Here is a 22,554-nt window from a genome sequence, read left to right on the forward strand (position 1 = left end):
CATCCCAGTTCTATTAAGGTGGGAAAGCTCTTGGTTTTTTGCAACAAGATCTGGATTTCACTCAAAGAGTCCACACAATTTCAACTATCAAAATTCCTCCAACAATAAGAGTTGAAAAAAATAGCTACACAAATGACAACACCTAAGAAAATATTTCTATAAATTGGTCACTGTTGAAGGACAAAAACCAAAATGCCTGTCAGACACAATGTCACCAACCACATTTGGTCTGTTCAGGACACCTGCACCTTCAAACTAATTCAGGTTGATCACAGAAGCAAACAACAGTCAGGAAGTCATGAAATTTGGTAGCGTGATAATAAGCGTACTTCAATTACACCGGTGCTGCTCAGCTGATAAGCACTATCAGTTCAGGAAAACAGAGTGTTACAATGGAGTCTCCCCTTCTAAACACACAGTGAACAAAATACAACAAATAAAATGGCAAACATACAGGGTAGAAAAGGAAATTGTCTTCGATAAAATTCCATGCTGACAATACAGAAGAGAGAGCAAAGATAATTAATCAATACCATCTCATTAGCCCACTTTCATTCTTGCTGTAAAAGGCATGATCAGCCTCATTTCATACTTCTGCTGCAAAAATAACATTACCAGTGAGCAATGCCAGCTTATGTTCGTAAGTGAAAAGAGAGCCAGGGTATCAGCAGCAAGTGATGTAATGGCAATTACACACACTGTTCATTCCCACGGCTGCAAAAGGATAATTTCTCAGGATGACAATGCCAAATGCTGCAGGAGCTAAAGTTCATTATTAGGACTCTCTTGGAAAGCAATTACTGTATGAAGTTTCAGAGAAGCCATTTTAAAAATCTTAATAAGTATGAACACATCTTACCAGACACACCTGTTAAGTAACAGAACAAATGTCTTTTCTGTGGGAAAGAAACAGGAATTTGTTCTTTTGGCATGGTTTAGAATCCCTCTACGAATGCTTACGTGTTCAGTCTGATAAGATTTCGGAAGCAACAGTAACATATTTTACGTAAAAAAACCTAGTGGAAATCAAAATGTCCAATGAGTAAGTGAAACATTTAAACTTCTGCTAAAGTAAATGAAAACAAGTTTTTGCTATTTATTTGCATGGTTATTTTCACATGGTCTATGGTTAGAAGGCGGAATGAGAAATATGAGTTCTTTCAGGTTATGCATCTAATTCATCAATGTACAACGGTATCCAAAACTCAAAGGCTGGTTGATACATAAGGTTGAATCTAATCAAGCAAGCTAATGTATAGCTGTACGTGGACAAACTTAATTACTCTAGTTGCTAGACTAAGAGAACCATGTCTTCATGAGGTTTTGCATTTAATAAAACCGAAACCCTAAAACTCACACCTTTCATTTAACCGAGTCAACACTGGAGCCCAGCACCTCCGTCTGAAGCTCAGACAGATGCAGTCTTCTGGATCTCACCAGCGGAAGAGATTACAATGCCCAGCTGGGCGGTCACACATCCGTAACAGAGATCATCACCGCCACTGCTCTGCCAACAGAGCAGTCTGCACATATTCCCTAATTCACGTCAAGAAAAAAAAAGGAGAAAGAAAGAAATGGAGGAAAAAAAAAAAAAAAAAAAGACAGCCAAGTTAGCTTGGTAATCTCTTCTAGAATGAGAACATCTATCCACAGCCTAAGTCATTGCTGATACTGGATTTAGATGTTTTTGAAATTTCCATAGAATCATAGAACGGTTTGGGTTGGAAGGGACCTTAAAGATCATCTGGTTCCAACCACCCTGCCATGGGCTGGGACCCCTTCAACTAGACCACGTTGCTCAAAGCCCCATCCAACCTGGCCTTGAACATTTCCAGGAAGGGGGCATCCACAGCTTCTCTGGGCAACCTGTTCCAGTGCCTCACCACCCTCACAGTAAAGAATTTCTTCCTTATATCTAATCTAAGTCTACCCTCTTTCAGTTTAAAGCCATTACCCCTCACCCTATCACTATGCGCCCTTGTAAAAAGTCCCTCTCCAGCTTTCCTGTAGGCCTCCTTCAGGTACTGGAAGGCTGCAATAAGGTCTTCCCAGAGCCTTCTCTTCTTCAGGCTGAACAACCCCAACTCTCTCAGCCTGTCCTCATAGCAGAGGTGCTCCAGCCCACTGATCATCTTCATGGCCCTCCTCTGGACTCACTCGAACAGGTCCATGTCCTGATTATGTTGGGGGCCCCAGAGCTGAACGTAGTATTTTGCAGAATTTTGCCCGCCTATGAAATGGTGAGAATATTAAATAATGCCTGAAATTATTTTAATTGCACTTTCTTGCCTTAAGTTTTACATGTTGTCTACCTGGACTTTAGTAAGGCCTTTGACACTGTCTCCCACAGCATCCTCCTGGAGAAGCTGGCTGCTCACGGCCTGGATAAGTGCACTCTGTGCTGGGTTAAAAACTGGCTGGACAGCCGAGCCCAGAGAGTGGCGCTGAATGGAGTCAAATCCAGTTGGCGGCCGGTCACAAGTGGTGTTCCCCAGGGCTCAGTACTGGGGCCCGTTCTGTTCAGTATCTTCATTGATGATCTGGATGAGGGGATCGAGTGCACCCCCAGTAAGTTTGCAGATGACACCAAGTTGGGTGGAAGTGTCAATCTGCTGGAGGGTAGGAAGGCCCTACAGAGGGACCTGGGCAGGCTGGATTGATGGGCCGGAGCCAACTGCATGAGGTTCAACAAGGTTCAGTGCCGGGTCCTGCACTTGGATCACAACAACCCCATGCAACGCTACAGGCTGGGGGAGGAGTGGCTGGAGAGCTGTCTGGCGGAAAAGGACCTGGGGGTGTTGGTTGACAGCCGCCTGAACATGAGCCAGCAGTGTGCTCAGGTGGCCAAGAGGGCCAATGGCATCCTGGCCTGTATCAGGAATAGTGTGGCCAGCAGGACCAGGGAGGTGATAGTGTCCCTGTACTTGGCACTGGTGAGGCCACACCTCGAGTACTGTGTTCAGTTTTGGGCCCCTCACTACAAGAAGGACATCGAGGTGCTGGAGCGTGTCCAGAGAAAGGCAACGAAGCTGGTGAAGGGTCTGGAGCACAAGTCTTATGAGGAGCGGCTGAGGGAGCTGGGGTTGTTTAGCCTGGAGAAGAGGAGGCTGAGGGGAGACCTTATTGCTCTCTGCAACTACCTGAAAGGAGGCTGTAGCAAGGTGGGGTCAGTCTCCTCTCCCTAGTAAGGAGTGAAAGGATGAAACGGCCTCAAGCTGCGCCAGGGTAAGTTTAGGTTGGTTATTGGGATAAACTTCTTCACCGAAAGGGTGGTCAAGCATTGGAACAGGCTGCCCAGGGAAGTGGTTGAGTCCCCATCCCTGGAGGTATTTAAAAGACGGATAGATGTGGTGCTCGAGGACATGGTATAGTGATGGACTTGGCAGTGATAGGTTAACGGTTGGACTCAATCATCTTAAGGGTCTTTTCCAACCTTTATGATTCTATGATCCTATGATCCTTGAAAATATTTGCAGTGGATTCAATTTTGATGGTTTTCCCTAGCTGAAAGGAAACAAATACTACAGGAGCATCAAAACACCTATTACCATAAGCCAGACTTCTCACTGACAATTACATTTCATATTTAGGTCTTTTAATTATTACTGGATGACTAAGACATATTTCCAGTATACACGGTGACTGAAGATTCGGCGGGACTTTGGTAACGGTATGAACATATGAAGTGATCACTTTACCCAGGACACCCTATATGCCTGCCAACACATCTCCTCCTTGGTGTTACAAAAGAAGGAAACAGGCAACTCTTCTCAATTCAGGAACTGTGCAGGTAAATATGAGGTTAACATGTCCAGCTACAAACCCTTTCATCTGTTGCTTTGGTCTAGAACTCCAGGAGGGTAAGATCAGTCAGCTGCATGGAGCTTGCTGGACAATTTTGCTTCCGAGTTACTGCTGCTCCTGCTATAATATATCTTGCAACCAAAAAAGATACAAAAACTGCAGCATGCATCCTATTATACAAATCTATCATATCCAATCTCTCATCACTATCTAGAATCAGATCTAGAGCACCTCGGTCTCCAAAGTCTCAGACAATCTCTTTGCATGGTTGCAAATCAAGTTCAGAAACACTCAGGCCTCAGTTATACAGAACACCATAGAGGTACAGATATTTCTTTGGTAGATTAAAACATACAATACCAAATCGCATTCTGGGCTGGAAAATGACATGCAATTGCTTTTGCTCTCAGGGGCTACTGAAGGAAGTACACTGTATCACACAGCAATAAATTCAAAGAATCATGCAAGTTCAAACAAAATATTAAAAAAACAAATATGGAAAAAATCCACAGAAATTGATTAAAAAAAAAAAAGTGAAATCTCACATTGCCATCCTCCGTCACCCACCCAACAGCATATGAGAGAAGGAAGCTTATATGGCTCACGGTGCAACACAATGTTGATATTACGTACATTCCAAGTGAAGGACTTGTCAACATTACGATCTTAGGAGAAGCTCTTGTGGAAAAAAAAAAAAGAAAAAAAAAAAGGTATACAGTACTCAACTTGTAAAGATGTCATGCACTTATACAGCTTTCTGGCTTGTTCTCATTTCGTCTCCAAATAACACTTACTCAGCTCCTTGACCATATTCAAATACTGAACTGACTTGTTCAAAGAATCTGTCCGTGACAACGCTCAAAGACCTTCCTGATTAATAGTAGCTAGTTTAAAGCCCATCCTTGTGTAAGGATAGGACTGCTTTTTTCCTCCCGATGCATTACTTTGTACTCGTCTCTATCAAATTTTGTAAGTGATTTTAATCAACAGATCTTTCTGAAATGGATGAGAGTCAGTTTTAGATTTCTATATCCTACATAATCTCATATAATCTCCTACACTATTCTTCATCCCTTTTTCCAGATTCTTTAGGTATATCCAGAACAAAGGACACAGCAGGAACATTACTGGCAACCTCTTCCTATTATGAAAACTGATTATTTATTCCTTGTTTTATTTCACATGTTTTAACTACTTGCTAATCATTTACTAATTCCTGGAAGACAGAGGATCTTTATTCCTGAAGAGTCCTAGCAAGTCAAAAATCATTTGGGAATTCATGTATAATGCACCGATTGGATCATCGTCAGATATATATTTATCCTTCAAATAACACCAGTAAATTTGGAAGATATAACTTTTCTGACAATCATGTTATCCACTGTTTGAAACGTCATTTAATAGCCCTTGCATATCCTATTCATATCCTATTGACTTAATTGCTGAGGCTTTGAATTTTATTCCTGTCAGAAAATACTCCTTATAATTGGACTTTCATATAGTCCAACACGTGTAATGCGTAAGGCTTCCTAAATACTTTCTTCTTTTGCCTCCATTTGTGATCTCAGTTCACCAGCTCCAACTGGCACCCCAGCCAATAGGCTGACATTTTTTTATTTGCAAGTCCTGCAATCGCAGGTGGTGGGCAGTCTGCAGAGGCCCTACCCGCAGAGATCCTGCTGGAGGCGACAACTCTTCATGGGCATCTCTTTGCAACACAAAATGCATGCACATCTCTCAAGATGTTGGTTGGTTACTCTGCTGCACAGCTGTAAGTAGGGTAAGCATTTACATGTATCCCTTGTCATGTTAAATTGTTAGAATTGTTTTTTGCATGATTTTGGCCTGGGTCAACCCAAAGAATGCTTTGGAGGACTTGGAAGGTGCATGGACTAGGTACAATTCCCATTACTCAGTCCACATCTGGCCATGCTGTTTGTTTTGGAGGTCAACACAGCTTTAGACAACTATGCTCCACATAGGTGAAAGTGATGCCATACCAATTGGCTTCAGAGTCAGACATTAATCTCTTACCTGCTTCATTTACTAGCGCAGGCATAGTCATAGATCTGCTAGATGGCCATTAATCTCTGTTAGAGAAACAGCTGAAAACAATAAAACTTAAAGCCACACCAGCGTAATTTAGAGAGTAACATCTAACTACAGCGCTGAAGTAAGGCACTGCAGATTTACAGGCAAGTACATGGCAGGATAAGGAAGACCACTCTACAGCTGAGAGGAGTAAAGATAAATCAATATTAATACAACTCAGATTGCTAGAAAAATTCCTATGCTTTAGAGCTTGTTACTTAAAGATTCACTTTGAACTTTGCAAATTATTTACTTAAAAAGCCTTCCATGGCTCCTCAGCCAGCTCCTCCTCTCCTTAGCTTTCTCCCTCAGCTTTGAAGCAAAGTTTAGAGGCCTCTAAACAGATCTAGAAGTAGGGCATAATGGGTTTGATTAACTTTTAGAGGGGCTGTTGAGTGCACTGTCAGATAAATTCCAAAAATTCATAGCTACTGCAGGCTTTACATGTCTCTGTATAAGATCTCTTAGAATAAATGCATGTAGATCTAGGACATCGTCATGTTCATTAACAGGAAAGTTTAATTTTTAACTATCCTGATAGTTACTTGAAATATACACTGGAAACAGCTCAGAATACAGAAGTGGCATTTATACTCATTTTTCAGAGCAAGTCTGTATCTTACAGAACCCCAGAAGCTGTGCTGGGATTTCCTTCATTTACAACCACAAATAAGGGAAGTACAAACTTGTATGGCTGGATAAAGTTTACGATAATTAAAAGTCATCACAGCCCCTGCTTCAGGAAAATAGAAACCAACATCAAATTACATCAATTATTTCTAGGAGAGAAAGATTAGGCCTTCTCAGTTCCCCTCTAGAATATATTTGAATTTCCTGCAACAATGTATTTTGAATCAGTAAAACAGAGAAAAGGAAGCAAGGTGTATATATTGACCTTTTTACTGATTTAAAAGATAACAAAAACGAGACGGGGGAAAAAAAAAAGGTTCGTATTCAAGTGGTAAGACCAGAAATCAAGATGATGGCACTGCTGTTGCTTTTCTTACTCCTACCCATTACAAACAAGCTTATTATAAAAAAAGACAAATTATTATATAAATTGAAAAGCTGCATAAAAATAGCTTTCCTATTACATTTCATTTTTAGGACAGTATACCAACCTTAGAATGCAAAAGCAAGCAATATACAAGGTCCCATTTGCTGTCAGAAAGGAAGTTGATCGCAAGATCTCAGGTAGCAGTTTGTGCAAATAATAGTCAAGTTTTCGTTTCCTGAGAATAGCTGCAATCTGAGGGTGGAGAGAAGAAAAAAAAAGGGGGGGGACAAACTTTAATTCAGTTAGGCTCTTTTGCACATTGTAAAGAAAAATGAAAAAGGAAAAGGAGACATGCCCATTTAAGCAGTAAATCAAAGCCTCTTAAATTTGCTGGTTTTATGAACAATACCACAAAGATTTCCTTTGAACTTGTTCCAGCTGTTACAATATTTATACCAGGAAACACATCAAGCAATCCTAAATGGGAAGTATAGGAGGATTTTTATTACCTTGTTACCATTGGCCATAATAGTCAGAAACTTTGTCTGCCAGATATCAGAACTTTTAAGATGTAATAAATTTACACTGTTTTGTCTTCCAGACAATTGGACTATCACATAATTAAGGTCAGAATATCACTAAAGTAATCCAAATACACAGTGTCTGTGAAGTGATGACGTATTTCTAAAGGTTCTCGACTCCAATTAACCAACTGCAAGTCCTCCAAAAAATTGTCACCATCTGCTGGAAGAACACCACATTCCTGACAAATTTTATAGAAATGGTATGTTATCTCTAAAAAACTGCCTAAAGCAGAACACAGTCTGGATCTAAAAAAGAAATGTTTTTTTTGGTTAGTTTAATGCATGTCCCATGTTTTATAAAGAACAGTTACTTAACGACTCAAATGCTGAAGGTCCTCAAAGTCTTTTTTGTCCACAGAAATTCTGCAACTATCTCATGGGAAGGTGTAGAGAACCAGGCTCTTCTCAGAGGTGCACAGGGGTAAGACAAGAGGCAACAGACAAGTTCAAATATGAGAAAGTCAGATTAGACCTAAGGAACAAAAATTTTCACTTGAGGGCGGCTGAATATTGGAGCAGGTTGCCGAAAGTGATTGTGGACTCTCCATCACTGGAGATCCTCAAAACTCAACTGCAAAAGGCCCCAAGCAACCTCATCCAACTGGCCCTGCTTTGAGCAGGAGGCTGGGACTACACGGCCTCCCAAGGTCCCTCCAACCTGTGTGCTCCTATGACTCCATGAAATTATACTCTGGGTGCACCATGAGACAGATTTTATTGTTTTTTCTTTTTAACAGCATTATCATCTTTATCTGCACTGATCTCCCAGGGAGTCTCAAAACTGGCAGGAGTTTTCGGTCAATGCTTAGAATTAGAGAACTTCCAAGCGGAGTGAGCTTCACACTGCTGGTGCTGATGAGAACAACAGAAGACATCCTGTCGAATCGGTATTGGCAACACATCTCAAAGCTTAAGTTCCTCAATTTAAAAACACAGGGGAGGAAGCTGTTCTTCTGAAACCCTGTCCACTCGTACCGAATAGCAAGTAGATGTTTTAGATTCAGAGATGGGCTGAGGATTCTGCTAAAACTAACCACAGGAAAGTTCTGCCAAAATCTGTTTCCACAATGAAGCTTGAACTAAGGATTAAGGAGAAATACATGCAGGAACAGACTTCTGAAAACAGATTTACACATTACTTAATCAAGTGTCAAGACTGCTTAAACCATAATGGATTAGGCAATAATGCAATCCAGACAATCTTTCTGTTGAAGGAAAGTCTTAATGTAGTCTAAACACCGGATCACTAGTTGCTACCTCCTCAGCTATTTCCAGCCTACTGTACGAAGGTCATGAACATTTGGAATAAAATAACAGGTTTTTTTGTTTTAAGAACACAGATCTTACACCTGAAGTGTGAAGCCTTGCTTCCCCAGAGTAAAGTGTCAGAAGTATAGCAGGAAAAGACTGGTATCTTATAAATTAACAACAAATTAAAGTAAAAAATTTATTTCTGTAGCTTCTCCAACAAGTTTTAGACTAATATAAATTTCTGCTTTCCCTTCTCTTTACTATTCTACTCCCAAGTGAAAAATAGAAAAGAACCAGGAACAACACACAAATCAGTCCACAGAAACAATGCTCACGATAACTGAAGAAGCTGTATGTGTAAGGGCAATGGAGCTTGATGCATGCCCACAAAAAAAAAAAAAAAAAAAAAAACCACAACTCATTATTTTCAAAGTGTTTTATAAATATCAACTAAGCTAAGTATCGTGTACAGCAGAAAACAGGCAAGAGCAGCCTATGGAGCAGGCTCCCCTCCTCTCCTCCACCACCAATGGCGTGATTATATGGATAAAATACCAGAGATACTTCTGGACACCACCTTGTTCTCCCTTTCAGTTCCACACACTTCACAAAAGTACTGTTAAGGTTGGCAAGACAGAAAGATTATGAAATCTGTCAGACTGCCGTGGTTCATGGTTCCCACCGGGATGCTTTTCACTCAAGTGAGCGGGGAGGACACTGTGAAGAAGGCCAAATTCTTACAACAAATGCACTGCTCAAGGCTTAGCAGCGGACGTCAGTAGCAGATAGCAGCATGGAAGGAGAGGACATCAGGACATCCAGTAGATACTTCCCCGGCAAACTATTAATCTCCATGAAGACGCTAACAGATGTAGCAGAAGGTCTGTAAGTTACCTGCGACTCCCTGTAGAGTCAGACAGATCGAAACGAACATCTCATTGACATTAGGGTCTCAGCTCTCCAGCTACAAAAGGAGCACGTGAATCCTAGGACATCTTTATTTAGGCACCTCAGGGTGGTCTGTATCAGGACCTCAGTGTTAATAGCTGTAAAAGTTAGCTTGGGGTGTTTTTCACTACAAGAATGAAGGACTGCAATTCTGATTCAGCTCACTGATCCAAACAGTTGACTATCATGTATGCAGGAACAGCCAAAACCAGCTCCGCACCTCCCATTATTCCTGTCACCCTTCTCTGTAATTTCTTAGCTTCACTCTTTTTGAGATGGAGTGGCAAGAATTTTACAAAATAAAACTCTTCGGTGCTTACAAATTATTGTAGATTTTCAGCATTAATAAGCTAGCACGGCATGTCCGCAACGTGAGTGGAGCACTGCTGTGTGAGATAATGCCCAAGTGTTTGCTGCTATATGAAACCCAGACACGATGCTGCCTCCCCTCAGTCTCACGTTGCCCGTGCCGCCTCACCTCACCTCCTCACCCAGAGGTTTAGCTGTAATCCAGGGAACAGAAACAACACACTCCTCACACCACTGCAAGGCCATGATTTCAGAGGAGAGAAAAGCACAATCCACTTCCAGTGCTGCCTCTCCCTCTACTTCATTTCTGAAGCCATGGTGTTTCTCCTGCTTATCACCCTTTATGAGGAGAAGGCTGCCCAAAAACTGTCCGGAACCAGGGAGACTCCACCAAATGCCAGTGGATTAAGGCACAGGTTTTACTTATTCGTGACTTGTCCTGGCAGATCACAGCAATGCAGCCTTACCCACCCCAGGGTGAAGAACGCTCCAAGCATCTCCTTTGACTAACAGCAGCTTAGGAACACTCCGGATCTGCTGCAACTTCCTATCTTAGTTTTCCATAAAACACTGAGTCACTAGAAGGACTACAGAACTCTCTGGGATAAAGACTGTCATTAACAACTCCACCCTTCAATGGAACTTCATTTAACCAAGACAACCCTTCCCTGTACAGCACCACCTCTCCTTTCTAAAAAAAAAAAAAAAAAAAGAAAAAAATCAGACTGTGGAATAAAGTTTCACAGCTACTAAGAGCTATCACTGACTGCTTTCCATTCCAGATAGAAGGCACGTGGCTTTCACTTCTCATTTACATATATACTGTGCATCATCCATTTAAAAAAAAAATTACAAAACTGTAAAATCAAAATGTCACCCTGTACACACATCTCTCTAGGGAAGAGACTACAAAGGGAATAAAAGACTTAATGTAACCAGTGTTCACCATATATCCAATATACCATAAAAACTCTATCACATAAACCAATACGCTTGTCACTGACATGTAAAGTAACAATTAGAGAGTGGCGCTTTCTCAGGTAGATTTGCTCCCTGCAGGTAAAGAATTTCCAAGTTTGAAATACTTACCCAACGTTAAAGATTTATTTATTCATCAAGAAAAATTCCAACCCTATCAAGAATTAAGCATTTGAGCCAGAGTAGAGTATAACCACTCCTTGTAAGTTAATTTGCAAGAATTCCAAGATACCTGGAAAGTAATAAAGAAAACCCGCATTTCAAAAACTAAAACTGATGTTTTCCTCTCACCACAATTTAAGTTTTCTTACACTATGATGTTTTATGCACTAAAAAGAAACTTTAAGCAGCAGTACAGTCTGCAGATGCAGTCTTTATTTGGCCTATATAAGCATTAAACAGAGACTTCAGTACTCATTATCCACAGCCCATACCAACAGCTGAGCTGTTTGCCTGTAACAGCCTTTGCAGTCCTTCCTGCAATTTAACTCCACTTTCTTCTCTCTCAAAACCAGCAGATGACAGCCGAACCTGCCAGCCTGACTTCCAGCGAAAATATTTGCCCCAAACACGACCAGTTTGGTACTAAGAATGTGGTCAGGTAAAGCCTCTTGAATAAGACAAGTCAAGCATAGGGGAGAGAACATGTCCTTTCCACACCTGAAGACTAATCCAGCACTGCCCCGTATCCCATTATGACCTGTGGGAAAACTGAAAACGGAAAGCCTCTGACTTATTTTTTTAAGAAAAATAACTCCTTTCCTCACTTCTGCACACAACTGTTTAAAACTTGAAGCCCAAAATTCAATTACGCTTTAATGCAGGCCTGGCCGTTTCAGAAGGCCTTTGAAGGCAACCCCACACCCTCATTACTTGCTATCAAAGGGAACGAACAGCAGGATAAATACATGACAGCAAAAGACGTGACCACAAACCTGCCCTCCAAAATCCTTGAATATGGGAGCACCATAACGATTCCCTAAACAGCTGATTATCTTTTATGCACCTAGCCCAGACTGGAAGATTTCTCCTTCTCCTGTTCATCAACCCAATGTAAACTAACCACAGATTTACTCTCCAATGGTAATCACCCCATTTACCCTACAGTTTAAAACCAGCTTTGATTTAATTCTCGCTAAACCACTTTGGCCATTACCATCTTGAAATAGATAGAAAACGTTCATATATACGAAAAAGTATTTAATTCATTAAAAAAAAATTGCTATGAAATTATATTTAGCATAGGCGGAAAAAACATGAGAGAGGCTACTACTTCTCCAACACTGTTTTTATGTGAATAGAAATGAGGCTAGAAGAAACGTGGTTTTTATGTACAGTACAATAGAGAGGGGAGTTGGAAGAAGGACATCACCCCTCAAATCAAATGCAAACACCGTTGAAGTAATACATCCAAAAAAAAAAAAAAAAAAGTAATGCATCAAAAGCAGCGTGGCCAGCAGGGCGAGGGAGGGGATTCTGCCCCTCTGCTCTGCTCTGGTGAGACCCCACCTGGAGCCCTGCGTCCAGCTCTGGGGTCCTCAGCACAGGAAGGACATGGACCTGTTGGAGCGGGGCCAGAGGAGGCCACCAAAATGATCAGAGGGATGGAACACCTCTGCTATGAGGAAAGGCTGAGAGCTGGGATTGTTCAATCTGGAGAAGGCTCCGGGGAGACCTTATTGCAGCCTTCCAGTACTTAAAGGGGCTCATGAGAAAGATGTGGACAGACTTTTTAGTAGGGTCTATTGTGATAGGACAAGGCGTAATGGTTTTAAACTAAAAGAGAGTAGATTCAGACTAGATATAAAGAAGAAATATTTTATAATGAGGGTGGTGAAACACTGGCACAGGTTGCCCAGAGAGGTGGGAGATGCCCCATCCCTGCAAACACTCAAGGTCAGGTTGGACGGGGCTCTGAGCAACCTGATCTAGTTGAAGATGTCCCTGCCAACTGCAGGGGGTTGGACTACATGACCTTTAAGGGTCCCCTCCAACTCAAACCATTCTATGATTCTGTAATACTCTAGTCACTTTAAGAATAAACATCACTAATGATTTGAACTCTAAGGCCTACTGTATTTTATGTCTGAAGTATTAAAAAAAAGCCTGCTCAGTGAAAATAAAGAAATAGACAGAAAAAATATTTTCTAGCATCAACTACAGAATTCACACAACTGCATTTTGACTCTCCAACATGAAAACATAATTATGAAAAATCAGTCCCCCAGATTCAGGATACCATCAGTTTGTGGGAGAGTATTACTGAAGGCCTTTCTTTTTTTAATTCAGTTTCATATACAAGTTTTAAGCCCTATAGAATGAAGAAATCAGAATTTATTTATTCTGCCTTAAACATGGAAAGAATACATGCACTTCCAGCACCATCCTTAGAACACAGCTACATAGTCTAGTGCAAGACTTTGAGGTAGGCTATCCATGTGTTCCAGTGGAAAAGAGAGACTCAACAAGCTTTCCCATCATCAGAGGCACCAGTCAGGCCTGATTATTTTAACGATGTGTCATGTAACGCCTACAACTAATCATCAACCAACCGCAATAACCTGAGCTTCACCCCCAGTACCCTGAACCACAGATTCTACAGGATGCACTGCATTTGACTTAATGACTGTGCTAATTGGCTGACCAAGGCACACAGTCTGACAGGTTACCTGGCAGGCTAAAAAAACCACAGACCTTGCACTAACCCTGCCGTTGTGTGTACAACACCATTTTTTCTCTCCCTCCTCCACCAAACCACCATTTCCTAAGTTTGTACAAAATGTATGTCTTTAAGAACATTATCTCTCCATCAAATTTTAGTGAAATTAGCCAACACATACAGCACTGATTGATGGAAACTGAAAAAAAGCACTACCACCTCTCTCTCTTTCCTTCACAATATCCAACTAAAATCAAGCACATCATAACAAACTTTTGTTTAAAAAAAAAAAAAAAGAAAAACAACAAAAAAGGAGAAAAAAAAAGCTACAGAAATATTCTGACACCTAGTCAAATCTCCAGGAAGGCAGCGTTCAATGACATTTATAAGAGTGACTATCTGGCACATTTAGACACCTTTAAAATGTAAATTTAGAGATGATCAATAATGCTGTGTAGATGGTTTATATAATACACTGCAAATCACTAAAAAGCCAAGGAAAACTGTATAACTTAAGCCACCTCTGCATGCTCGAAGTGAAGCAAACCCCAGTATTTAAACCAGTTAAGAAAATACCTCAGATTACTCAAGCAACAGGCAGAGCTAGACTAATGTCAGATTTCTTTCATAATTATATTCAATTATTTATATGTTCTTTTATAACTGTTTGCAATTTTGTATGAACTTTATAAGAACATCATTCTTCTGCTTTATAAAAATTATTTTTAAGCGCTTTGGAGTAACTTAATCTCAAAATGCCCTCAGGTAACACTTGGGTTTTGAAAGACACTTGTTCAAATCAGCAATTTTTTTCATATGCCTCCTCTTAAACATCTAGATTTGCTGTTCCTCAATTAGCTGGCCTCTCCCCGATTTCACAGATTACAAAACCTAGCTTCCAGATTTTTTCATTTCATAAGTCAGTTCCCGCAATACCCTGAGGAAGAGTGTGTGCCTCCTGCTCTCTGACTTCCTCTGTCCCGTGGGAGATGTTATATGAGTATCACTGTCAGGGGGTTGCGTTGTTTTGGTTTGGCTTTTTTAAAATTTTCCGTATCATCCACCCAACTAAAAAAAGAAGTGAACAGTACCCATGTACTCTTTGAGTGACATCTAAATTACCTTCAATCCTGGCATCGCTCTCATTCCATGACAACTTATCTTTGCCACTTGTTTCCCTTGTACTTAAATGAGTTGAGGGCTATTTTTCATTCCCCTTGAAATGTCTAACTTGGTATAATTTTCAATGATTTTCTTCCTACCCTGAAATTCTCGCACTCTACTGTACAGCTGTACCAACTTAAGAGAACAGATTTACATCTCCTTGATAAACAGTCCCTTTAATGATTTTTGCTGGTTCCCAGTATTTGTAGCGTCTTTACCAAGATCTTTGCTCAGTCAGTCAAGGCTGGGGCTTTCCCTGGTTTCCACCATTACTGCGATGCAGGCTCCAGGTTACTCCTTGCACCTTTGAGCATAAATTCTTCAGTCTACCTGAATTCATTAACTGATTCTTTTAAAATTCTCAGTATCTCAGCAACAGACTACTTTTGTTCATTTTCAATTTATGAAAGAATTTTACTGGTCTGGCCCAAAAGCCACTTGAACAGAGCCGAATGATCACAGCCTGGAACGAAGACGTCACAGCCAGGTTCTTTCTTTAGTAACATTTAAGCTAATTTTAGTCATATTTAACCCAGCTTTCAGAAGAATCTAAAGGCAAGAACACACTGACCTACATGTCATTCATAACACAGCAGAGCGATAAGGGACACTACACAGTACTAAGATGATAAGGTATCCCAACACAATGCAATCACACACCACCAGCACCACAGCAACTCCAGGTACCAGGTCCTGACAGAAGGGAGTTTCTTGATGGCCCACCCCAGAGATCCAACCTGACATACAGAAGCATATTCAAGGGTAACACTAACATCCTTCTTAGTCTTCCCACCCTACTTCCAAATACACAATGGTTTGCAGCACAAAAACAGAAAACACATTTTAATATACCCAGCAATTCTGGACTATTTTAGAATACAATCTGGCCAGTACAGCCTTCTCGCACACCTCAAAAAGATGACACATGATGACCATGTCTATGCTGGCAGATCAGACAGGATCTGTTTTAGCATTAGCTGGCTCCCCAGCTTGTCGTTACATGGCAGGAGGATGGTCAGTGGACCCACATTAGTTATCAAGATCAAGGGCAATCCGTGCAGTATCTTGAGGCCAAAGCAGTATGGATGGCTCTCACTCAACGGCCCAAAGAGGCCTTGGATCTAATCACAGACTCTTGCTATGTATATAAGTTACTGAAGAAGTGCCGATGGGCACTTGGGGCAACGTCGGAGATTGCCGGAATGTTGCTCACCGCACTGCAAATGAGAACCGCTCCTGTCTGTCCTATCCATGTTAATAGTCATAGTTCCATACCGAGTTTTCTTTCTGCTGGGAATGAAGTAGCGGACAGCTTAGCAAAGAGCGTACTGGCGGTTGAAGAAACTTCTAACCTAAGGCGAGCTTTCCGCCTGCATGAGCTGCTCCACTGTGGAGCTCGCGGTTTAGCTAGGCTCGCTGGCATTACGTTGCAAGATGCTCGCTCTGTGATTGCTGCTTGTCCTGTGTGTTCCAAAGGTCCCCTCTGGGAGGCAGGGGTAAACCCTCGAGGGTTGCAGCCCAACCAAATATGGCAGTCTGATGTTACGATTTATGAACCCTTTAATCCACGTAAGTATCTGCATGTCACAGTTGATACCTGCAGTGGAGTTATTTTAGCGACTATGCATGCTAAACAAAATGCTCTCGCAGTTATTTTACATTGGCAGGACTGTATGGCGCAACTTGGCATCCCACAAAAAATTAAAACAGATAATGGAGCGGCATATGTCAGCAAGAAGACAAAGGACTTTTGCACGCGCTGGGATATTCAGTTGAGTCATGGCATTCCCTATAACAGTACGGGCCAAAGCATTGTAGAACGCGCGCACCGCACATTAAAAGAGTCACTCGACCGACTTAGGGAGGGGGAAAAGATAAGCCCAGGAACAGGGGTTCCCCCTCCCCTTGACCCTCCCTTATTTCGGGCACAGCGTCTGTTGACGACGGCACTAATTACCTTAAATCATACCATTCGAGGGAACACCTATAAAACCCAGACTGCAACCCAGGCACATTTCCAGCTAGATGAGAACGAAGGGCCTTACCCTTTGGTTCAAGTACGGGACCTGCAAGCCCGTGAATGGGGTTCCCTTATTCCCTCCGTTGCCTGGGACGTGGGTATGCGTGTGTGCAAACCGAGAAAGGGACGCTAGAATGGGTACCCAGTCGAAATATTAGACCGTATAGACATTAATCAATCTATTGAGTCTTATCTTGACAGGTTACCATTTCCCTATGCATCCTGATCGTGTGGGGGAGTAATGAGGGAGCCGCGACGAACTACTGGCTGGACTGGGCAAAATCCATGAACGTAACGGATGCGTGTCTGTATAAGTCTTACCATATATCGATTATTTTACACGCAGCTTCCCCAGCAAGACCCAGAACTACTGGAGCTAAGGGAGGGGGAAATGTAGTAAAGATAAGGGCTGGCGACCGGAAGATCACGTGCTGTACGGAAAGAGTTAAGGGTCGACCCTCCCTTGTCTCTGCCCCTTATAACATGACACACCTACTGCTGGGGGTATAAAGCCCGGGTTGGCTGGAGATCTGGCAGGATAACCTTGATGTGTAGTGTTTGCTACAACTTCATACTAACAACTAAGCATACTCATCTACTGCAAAACGTGCACCATCATCAAACAAGTGCCTAAAGCCTACAAACCCCCAGGAAACAGAGGACTTTGCTCTAACGCATGTGATGCGTGGCAGATTTCCCATGCAAAATCAACAGAAATCCCAGGAAACAAGCTGAGACAATTCAAATCCAATACTCCAGCCTCTCATTTCCCTCTCTCCAGCTCTATGCAGTTTCCCTGCGAAATCATTCTTTTCTCCCCACCTCTGTAAATTTCTAGAAGTCTGAGTTCTTCAACTTTGAAAATACAAGATCACACCTTCACATTTTCTTCAGCCTTGACTAATCTAAAACAGAAGTATAGCTAGAACAAAGTACAACAAACTCTGATGAAGGACTTTTTCAGTAAAGTTTTCTTAAGATATCAAGGCAGGCAGTGTTTAAAAAGTGTAATTATAAGGTTTATGGGAGATTGATTGGGGTTTCTTTCCAGGGTATAGGTGTTAAGCAATTTTAAAAAAAAAAAAAAAAAAAAAGAAAAAAAAGTTAAAGTGGGTCTCAGAAGACTTATGCATTGGGGCACTTGGTTTGTGAAATACAAACAGTCTTAATTATGAAATAGGCATTCCCATCAGCCACTTTGTATGGGAAGGGACAATTCAATTTAGTTATAAAACCCATTTTTGCTGAAGCACTCAATTTGTACCGGAGCAAAAATAAAGGCAGTAGAAGTATGATCTCTGAAGATTATATTTTTTCCAACTTAAAAAAAATACTCAAGTACAGTTGTTTAAGAAAAAAAAAAAAAACCACAGTACAGCACTACTTAAAAGCAAAGACTCTTCAAAGCCATTTACTGAAAACCAGTATTTTACTCATCAAATACTAGCACCACTTAATTTGGCTCCATCAGTCTCCCACTGACTGAAGAGCAGCATTTAAGAAATGTGGGGTGTAGATGTTACAAGTTTGGACTCTGGATTATAACTGTCCCTAACCATGTTCTCTCCCAGAACGACCTCTGGCAATTTATTCTCATCTATTCATTCTCATTCATTTCCACACAAGCTTTTGTGAAAGGAAACTCTTTCATCTAGTTTCCTTCATTATTAGCTTGTGGTAACAGGAGGAAAAAACAAGCAGAAGCCATTTTACAGGCTTGACATAAAAAATGAAAACGCAATTTTTTGTTGCTGAGCTGTACAACGGACTGGGACTAAGCAGTACCAGAAACATACTGAACATACACTGACATAAAGATAAAATAACTTAAGTTCATCCCGTTATGTGAATCTCAGAATACAGAACAGGACTGAACATTTGTACTGTCCAACTGTGATATTTCATTTACAAATACAAGGTTTTCAAGCACAGCTTTAAGTCCAGCAAAGAATGACATTAGTGATGACTCTCTTAATTCAGAAGTGTTCTTTCCCTGCCAACCTACTTAATGTGCAAGGCTTCTGCTTCTTCCTCTGCAGTCCCCACTGCACCCTTTCACTCTTCACCTTACGCGGGCTCTGGTGCTCATCAAATCCTGATTAATAAATCAAGTCAATTCATGAATGCAGCTGAAAATTACCCCAGCTAAAAGCAGCGTAGTAACCTCTTCTGGGTTAGTGAATGAATCGGATCTGCTCAAGGAGAGATAAGGTCCAAGACCCCACAAAGAAAGGAGTATAGTTTTGTATCTGGGAGCAAAGGCAGGCAAGTACTTCCTCCCTCTTTAGGTAGCAGCAAGATTTTAGAGCAGCTCAGCTTTAGATTACTCTGATAAGTCAAGTTAAACACTGTCAACAAAAAAAAAAAACACTAAAAAACTGTAAAGAAGGCAGCACAAAAACTGATGCAGATGTTTTGTGGTACAGCATGACATTGGTTGAGAAGGTTCCCACCCCACCTTGGATTTGTGACAAGACATAACTGTTCATGGGGCCACACTGTAAAATAGATCAGGAAAACATTTTGCATTTTTGGGTTTGATTTTCTTTTCAAAGAAATAAAAAAGGGGGAGCTTTCCCCCTAACCCATGACTGCACATCTGAGTGAACCGTAACATAGTTATGAGCAGGAATCTCTTCACCAGGCTTGGCTGCTGGAGAACTCTGATATAATTACAGAACTGTTTAAGCTGCTTTATCCTTACAGAACCTGACAGATCACCACTACACCTCTCATGGCTTATTTCAGGCCCATTCTCTGCTGGTACAAGTATTCATGCTCCCACACAGCAAACTGGATCAGAAAACAGATACAAAGAAAAAATTACTGGGGAGGGGAGGAGGAGAAGGAATGTTCTTCTCTGTCCTAGTTTCCTGATCCAGCGCACTGTATGCCCACACAAACAGCTGCCACTTCTGCTTGTGTCAGTTCAGAGTGAAAATATTCACTGTCAGACATGACAACTCCTTAGGTCCACCCTGCTACCAGTTATTCATTTCTTTTTATCGTGTAATTGGATGTCGTCACAATTTTCACTCAAGGAACACTTCAATGGGAGCTTAAACAAATTATGACAGGACTGCTGCAATCCCACTCCTTCCCTTCTCTTTATTACATATCTTGATAATTTTGTTGGACCAGCACTGGTAGAGAGTTGAAAATACAGGCTCAATGACTTGTTTTTCTTTCTTTATGACTTAGCTTGAGGCCAGCTCACTACTCAATCCTCCAAGCACCACTACAGGAGAAACACAGAGATGGGGACAGAAGGAAGTGCTCACCTGCAGCGATCCCAGCTTAGATCAGCTTTCAGAATATGTTTACACAGATGGATGCAAACAGATCCCGACTCCTCTACCTACACCCTAATTTGCTGGAAGCAAGCCAGCTGCAGCTGAGGTCACATAACCAAGTCTAACTGTACGCTCAACCTAAGATGCCTCACCTGTAGGATACTCTCTGAATACTTAGCCTTAATGTATTTTTTTAGCCTTGTTTCATTATACAATGGAACCTCCTTGATCCTAAGGCACTGATTACCAAGGTGTCACCAACAGTAATACACATGTGCTCTTGCTACTGCCAAAGATACAATGCTAGCCTCTCAGGCAAATACTAAGTCTTTTTATTCAGACACCATAGGTACTGCAAAATGACGAAAATATGATGTTCAGACTGTGCCCATGCCCTCCTACCCCACCAGCTTCACCCCCCTCACAGCATCTCTTATGCCACCAGACCCCACCACCCCCCATGCCCTTCTCCTCCCCTCCTAGGGCCGGATTCACCACACTCCTCCTCTTCTGCCCCGGCACCCTCAAGCATCAGGCTCTCCCCCCATACACCCCTTACCTCAAGCCGAGTTGCCCCCACCACATCACCTCTCTCCCTCAGCATCAGACTCCCCCCAAAACATCTCTTTTGCTCTTCTGCCCCACACCCCAGGGTCAGACTGGCCCAACACCTCTCCTGCCCTCCCTCTCCCCACACACCCCTCTCCCCCTACCCCAGACCCCCTCCCTCCCTCGAAATGCCTCATGCCCTTCCCCCCACCCCAGGCCACCCTCCCTCCATATGCCTCATGCCCTTCCCCCCACTCCAGGCCAAACCCCCCCCCCGCCCTGTGCCCTCCCCAAACGCCCCTCACCTCAGGCCAGGCTTCCCCCCATATCTCTTCCACCCTTCCCTCCCGCCCCAGCCCAGGCTCCCCCCGCCCTGATATCCCTCATGCCCTTCCACCCAAAACCAAGGCCCGGCTTCCCCCTCTCGGATACCCCCGACGCCCCCCATGACCCTCATGCCCTTGCCCCCCCGCCCCCAGACCAGACCCTCCCCTCGCGCCCCAGGCCAGGCTCCCCCCCCGCCGACCCACCAGGTAGAGGGTGCCGTAGATGCGGAGGGACTCGGCCAGGGCCCCCTGCGTGATGTGCAGGACGGCCCGGCCGCACCGCGGGTGCCAGGTGTGCCCGATCTCGTAGCAGCTGTGGGGGATGGATTTGCTCAGCGCCGCCATCTTTGCCGCGCGCGCGCGGGGACGGGGGACGGGGTGGGGGGCGCGCGCGCGGCCGCCGCGTCACCGCCGATGCAGGAGAAAGGTCGCGCGGGGCGCTGGCGGCGGCGGGGTTACTCGCGGGCAGCCTCGCGCTCTCTCCCCGCCCCCCTCCCCTCCTCGCGGCTCGCGTGAGGCCCGCAGCCAATCGGCGGCGGCCGCCGGCGGGCGGGGGCGGGGTGGCGCGAGCCGCGCGGAGGGGCCCGCGCCGCACGTGGGCCGGGGCACGGCGCTGCCCGTGTCCCCGAGTGTGCCCGCAGTGTCGCTGGGGTGTGCCCCGAGTGTGCCCCGTCTGTCCCCCGAGTGTGCCCTGGGGTGTCCCACGAGTGTCCCCCGTGGGACCCTGGAGTGTGCCCTGTGTGTTCCCTGCCTGTCCCCCGTGTGTCCCCGGAGTGTGCCCCGAGTGTCCCTCGTGTGTGCCCCATGTGTCCCCGTCTGTCCCACGATTGTGACCCGCGTGTGCCCCGTGTGTGCCCCACCCGCGGCCCGGGCAGCACCGAGCCCCGGCCGCTCCCTGCCCGGCGGGGGCCTCCGGTACCGCCAGTGCCGCAGGCGGGGAGCACCGGCCGGCAGCACCCCCCGGGAGCCGGCGCGGCTGCGGGCAGGGGGCCGGAGGGGTGCGGGGAAGGCGGCCGAGGCTGCACATCAGCAGGGGGGCGGGAGACCGGTGCCTGAAGCCTCGGTGCACCCAGGCCTGGAGTGCGCAGTGCGGGCCCGGGTCTGCCGGGGCAGCTGAGCGGGAGAAAGGCAGCTACAGCCATGGGGGGAGCGGGAGCAACTGCGTTGCGAGGAGAAGCTTAAAAGAGGTGGATTCCCTCTGGTTTGGAAAGAAGAGGGGGGTGATATGATGGAGTTTTACAAACCCATGAAGGCAGTGACTGATAGCATGGTTATAGTTCAGTTGCAAAACTGGCATCTGGTTCCAGCTTGAAATTTTGATTATTTTGGGACTAAATGGGCTGGGTGTGTCAGGATCGGGGATTTTACGTTAGGTCTCTGTTAAGTAACAGTTTGTGAACACTCAGTCCTGTTGGAGCAAGTACACCCTGTACCTTCTGTGCAGTGGTCAAATCAGGAGAGGTTATTTCAAGACCTAATGGCAGATACATCCCGAGGCAAATAGGAAGATGAGCAAACCAACCTGCAGTCAAATACAGACTCGGAACAAATCCACAGCAAGAAAATTCCTCCCCCTTACAG

At 43.7% G+C, this 22,554-nt stretch overlaps 1 protein-coding gene across 2 annotated transcripts in view; it reads right to left on the bottom strand.

Moving 5' to 3' along the window:
* TMEM135 (transmembrane protein 135) overlaps positions 1 to 21,342 on the bottom strand; it is a 184,917-nt gene extending 163,575 nt beyond the window's left edge. For both annotated transcript variants that reach the window (XM_087758856.1, XM_087758855.1), the window contains exons 1-2: positions 21,178 to 21,342; positions 7,017 to 7,144 (exon numbers count right to left, since the gene is read on the bottom strand). In XM_087758856.1, coding sequence (XP_087614982.1) covers positions 7,017 to 7,144; positions 21,178 to 21,318 — 269 coding nt within the window. In that variant the 5' untranslated portion in view covers positions 21,319 to 21,342. The remainder of the gene's footprint in view (positions 1 to 7,016; positions 7,145 to 21,177) is intronic.
* Between the last annotated feature and the right edge of the window lie 1,212 nt (positions 21,343 to 22,554).

Source organism: Nipponia nippon, unplaced genomic scaffold (assembly GCF_047370975.1).
Source record: "Nipponia nippon isolate SJK-2023a ecotype South Korea unplaced genomic scaffold, ASM4737097v1 scaffold_2, whole genome shotgun sequence".
Lineage (NCBI taxonomy): Eukaryota > Metazoa > Chordata > Aves > Pelecaniformes > Threskiornithidae > Nipponia > Nipponia nippon.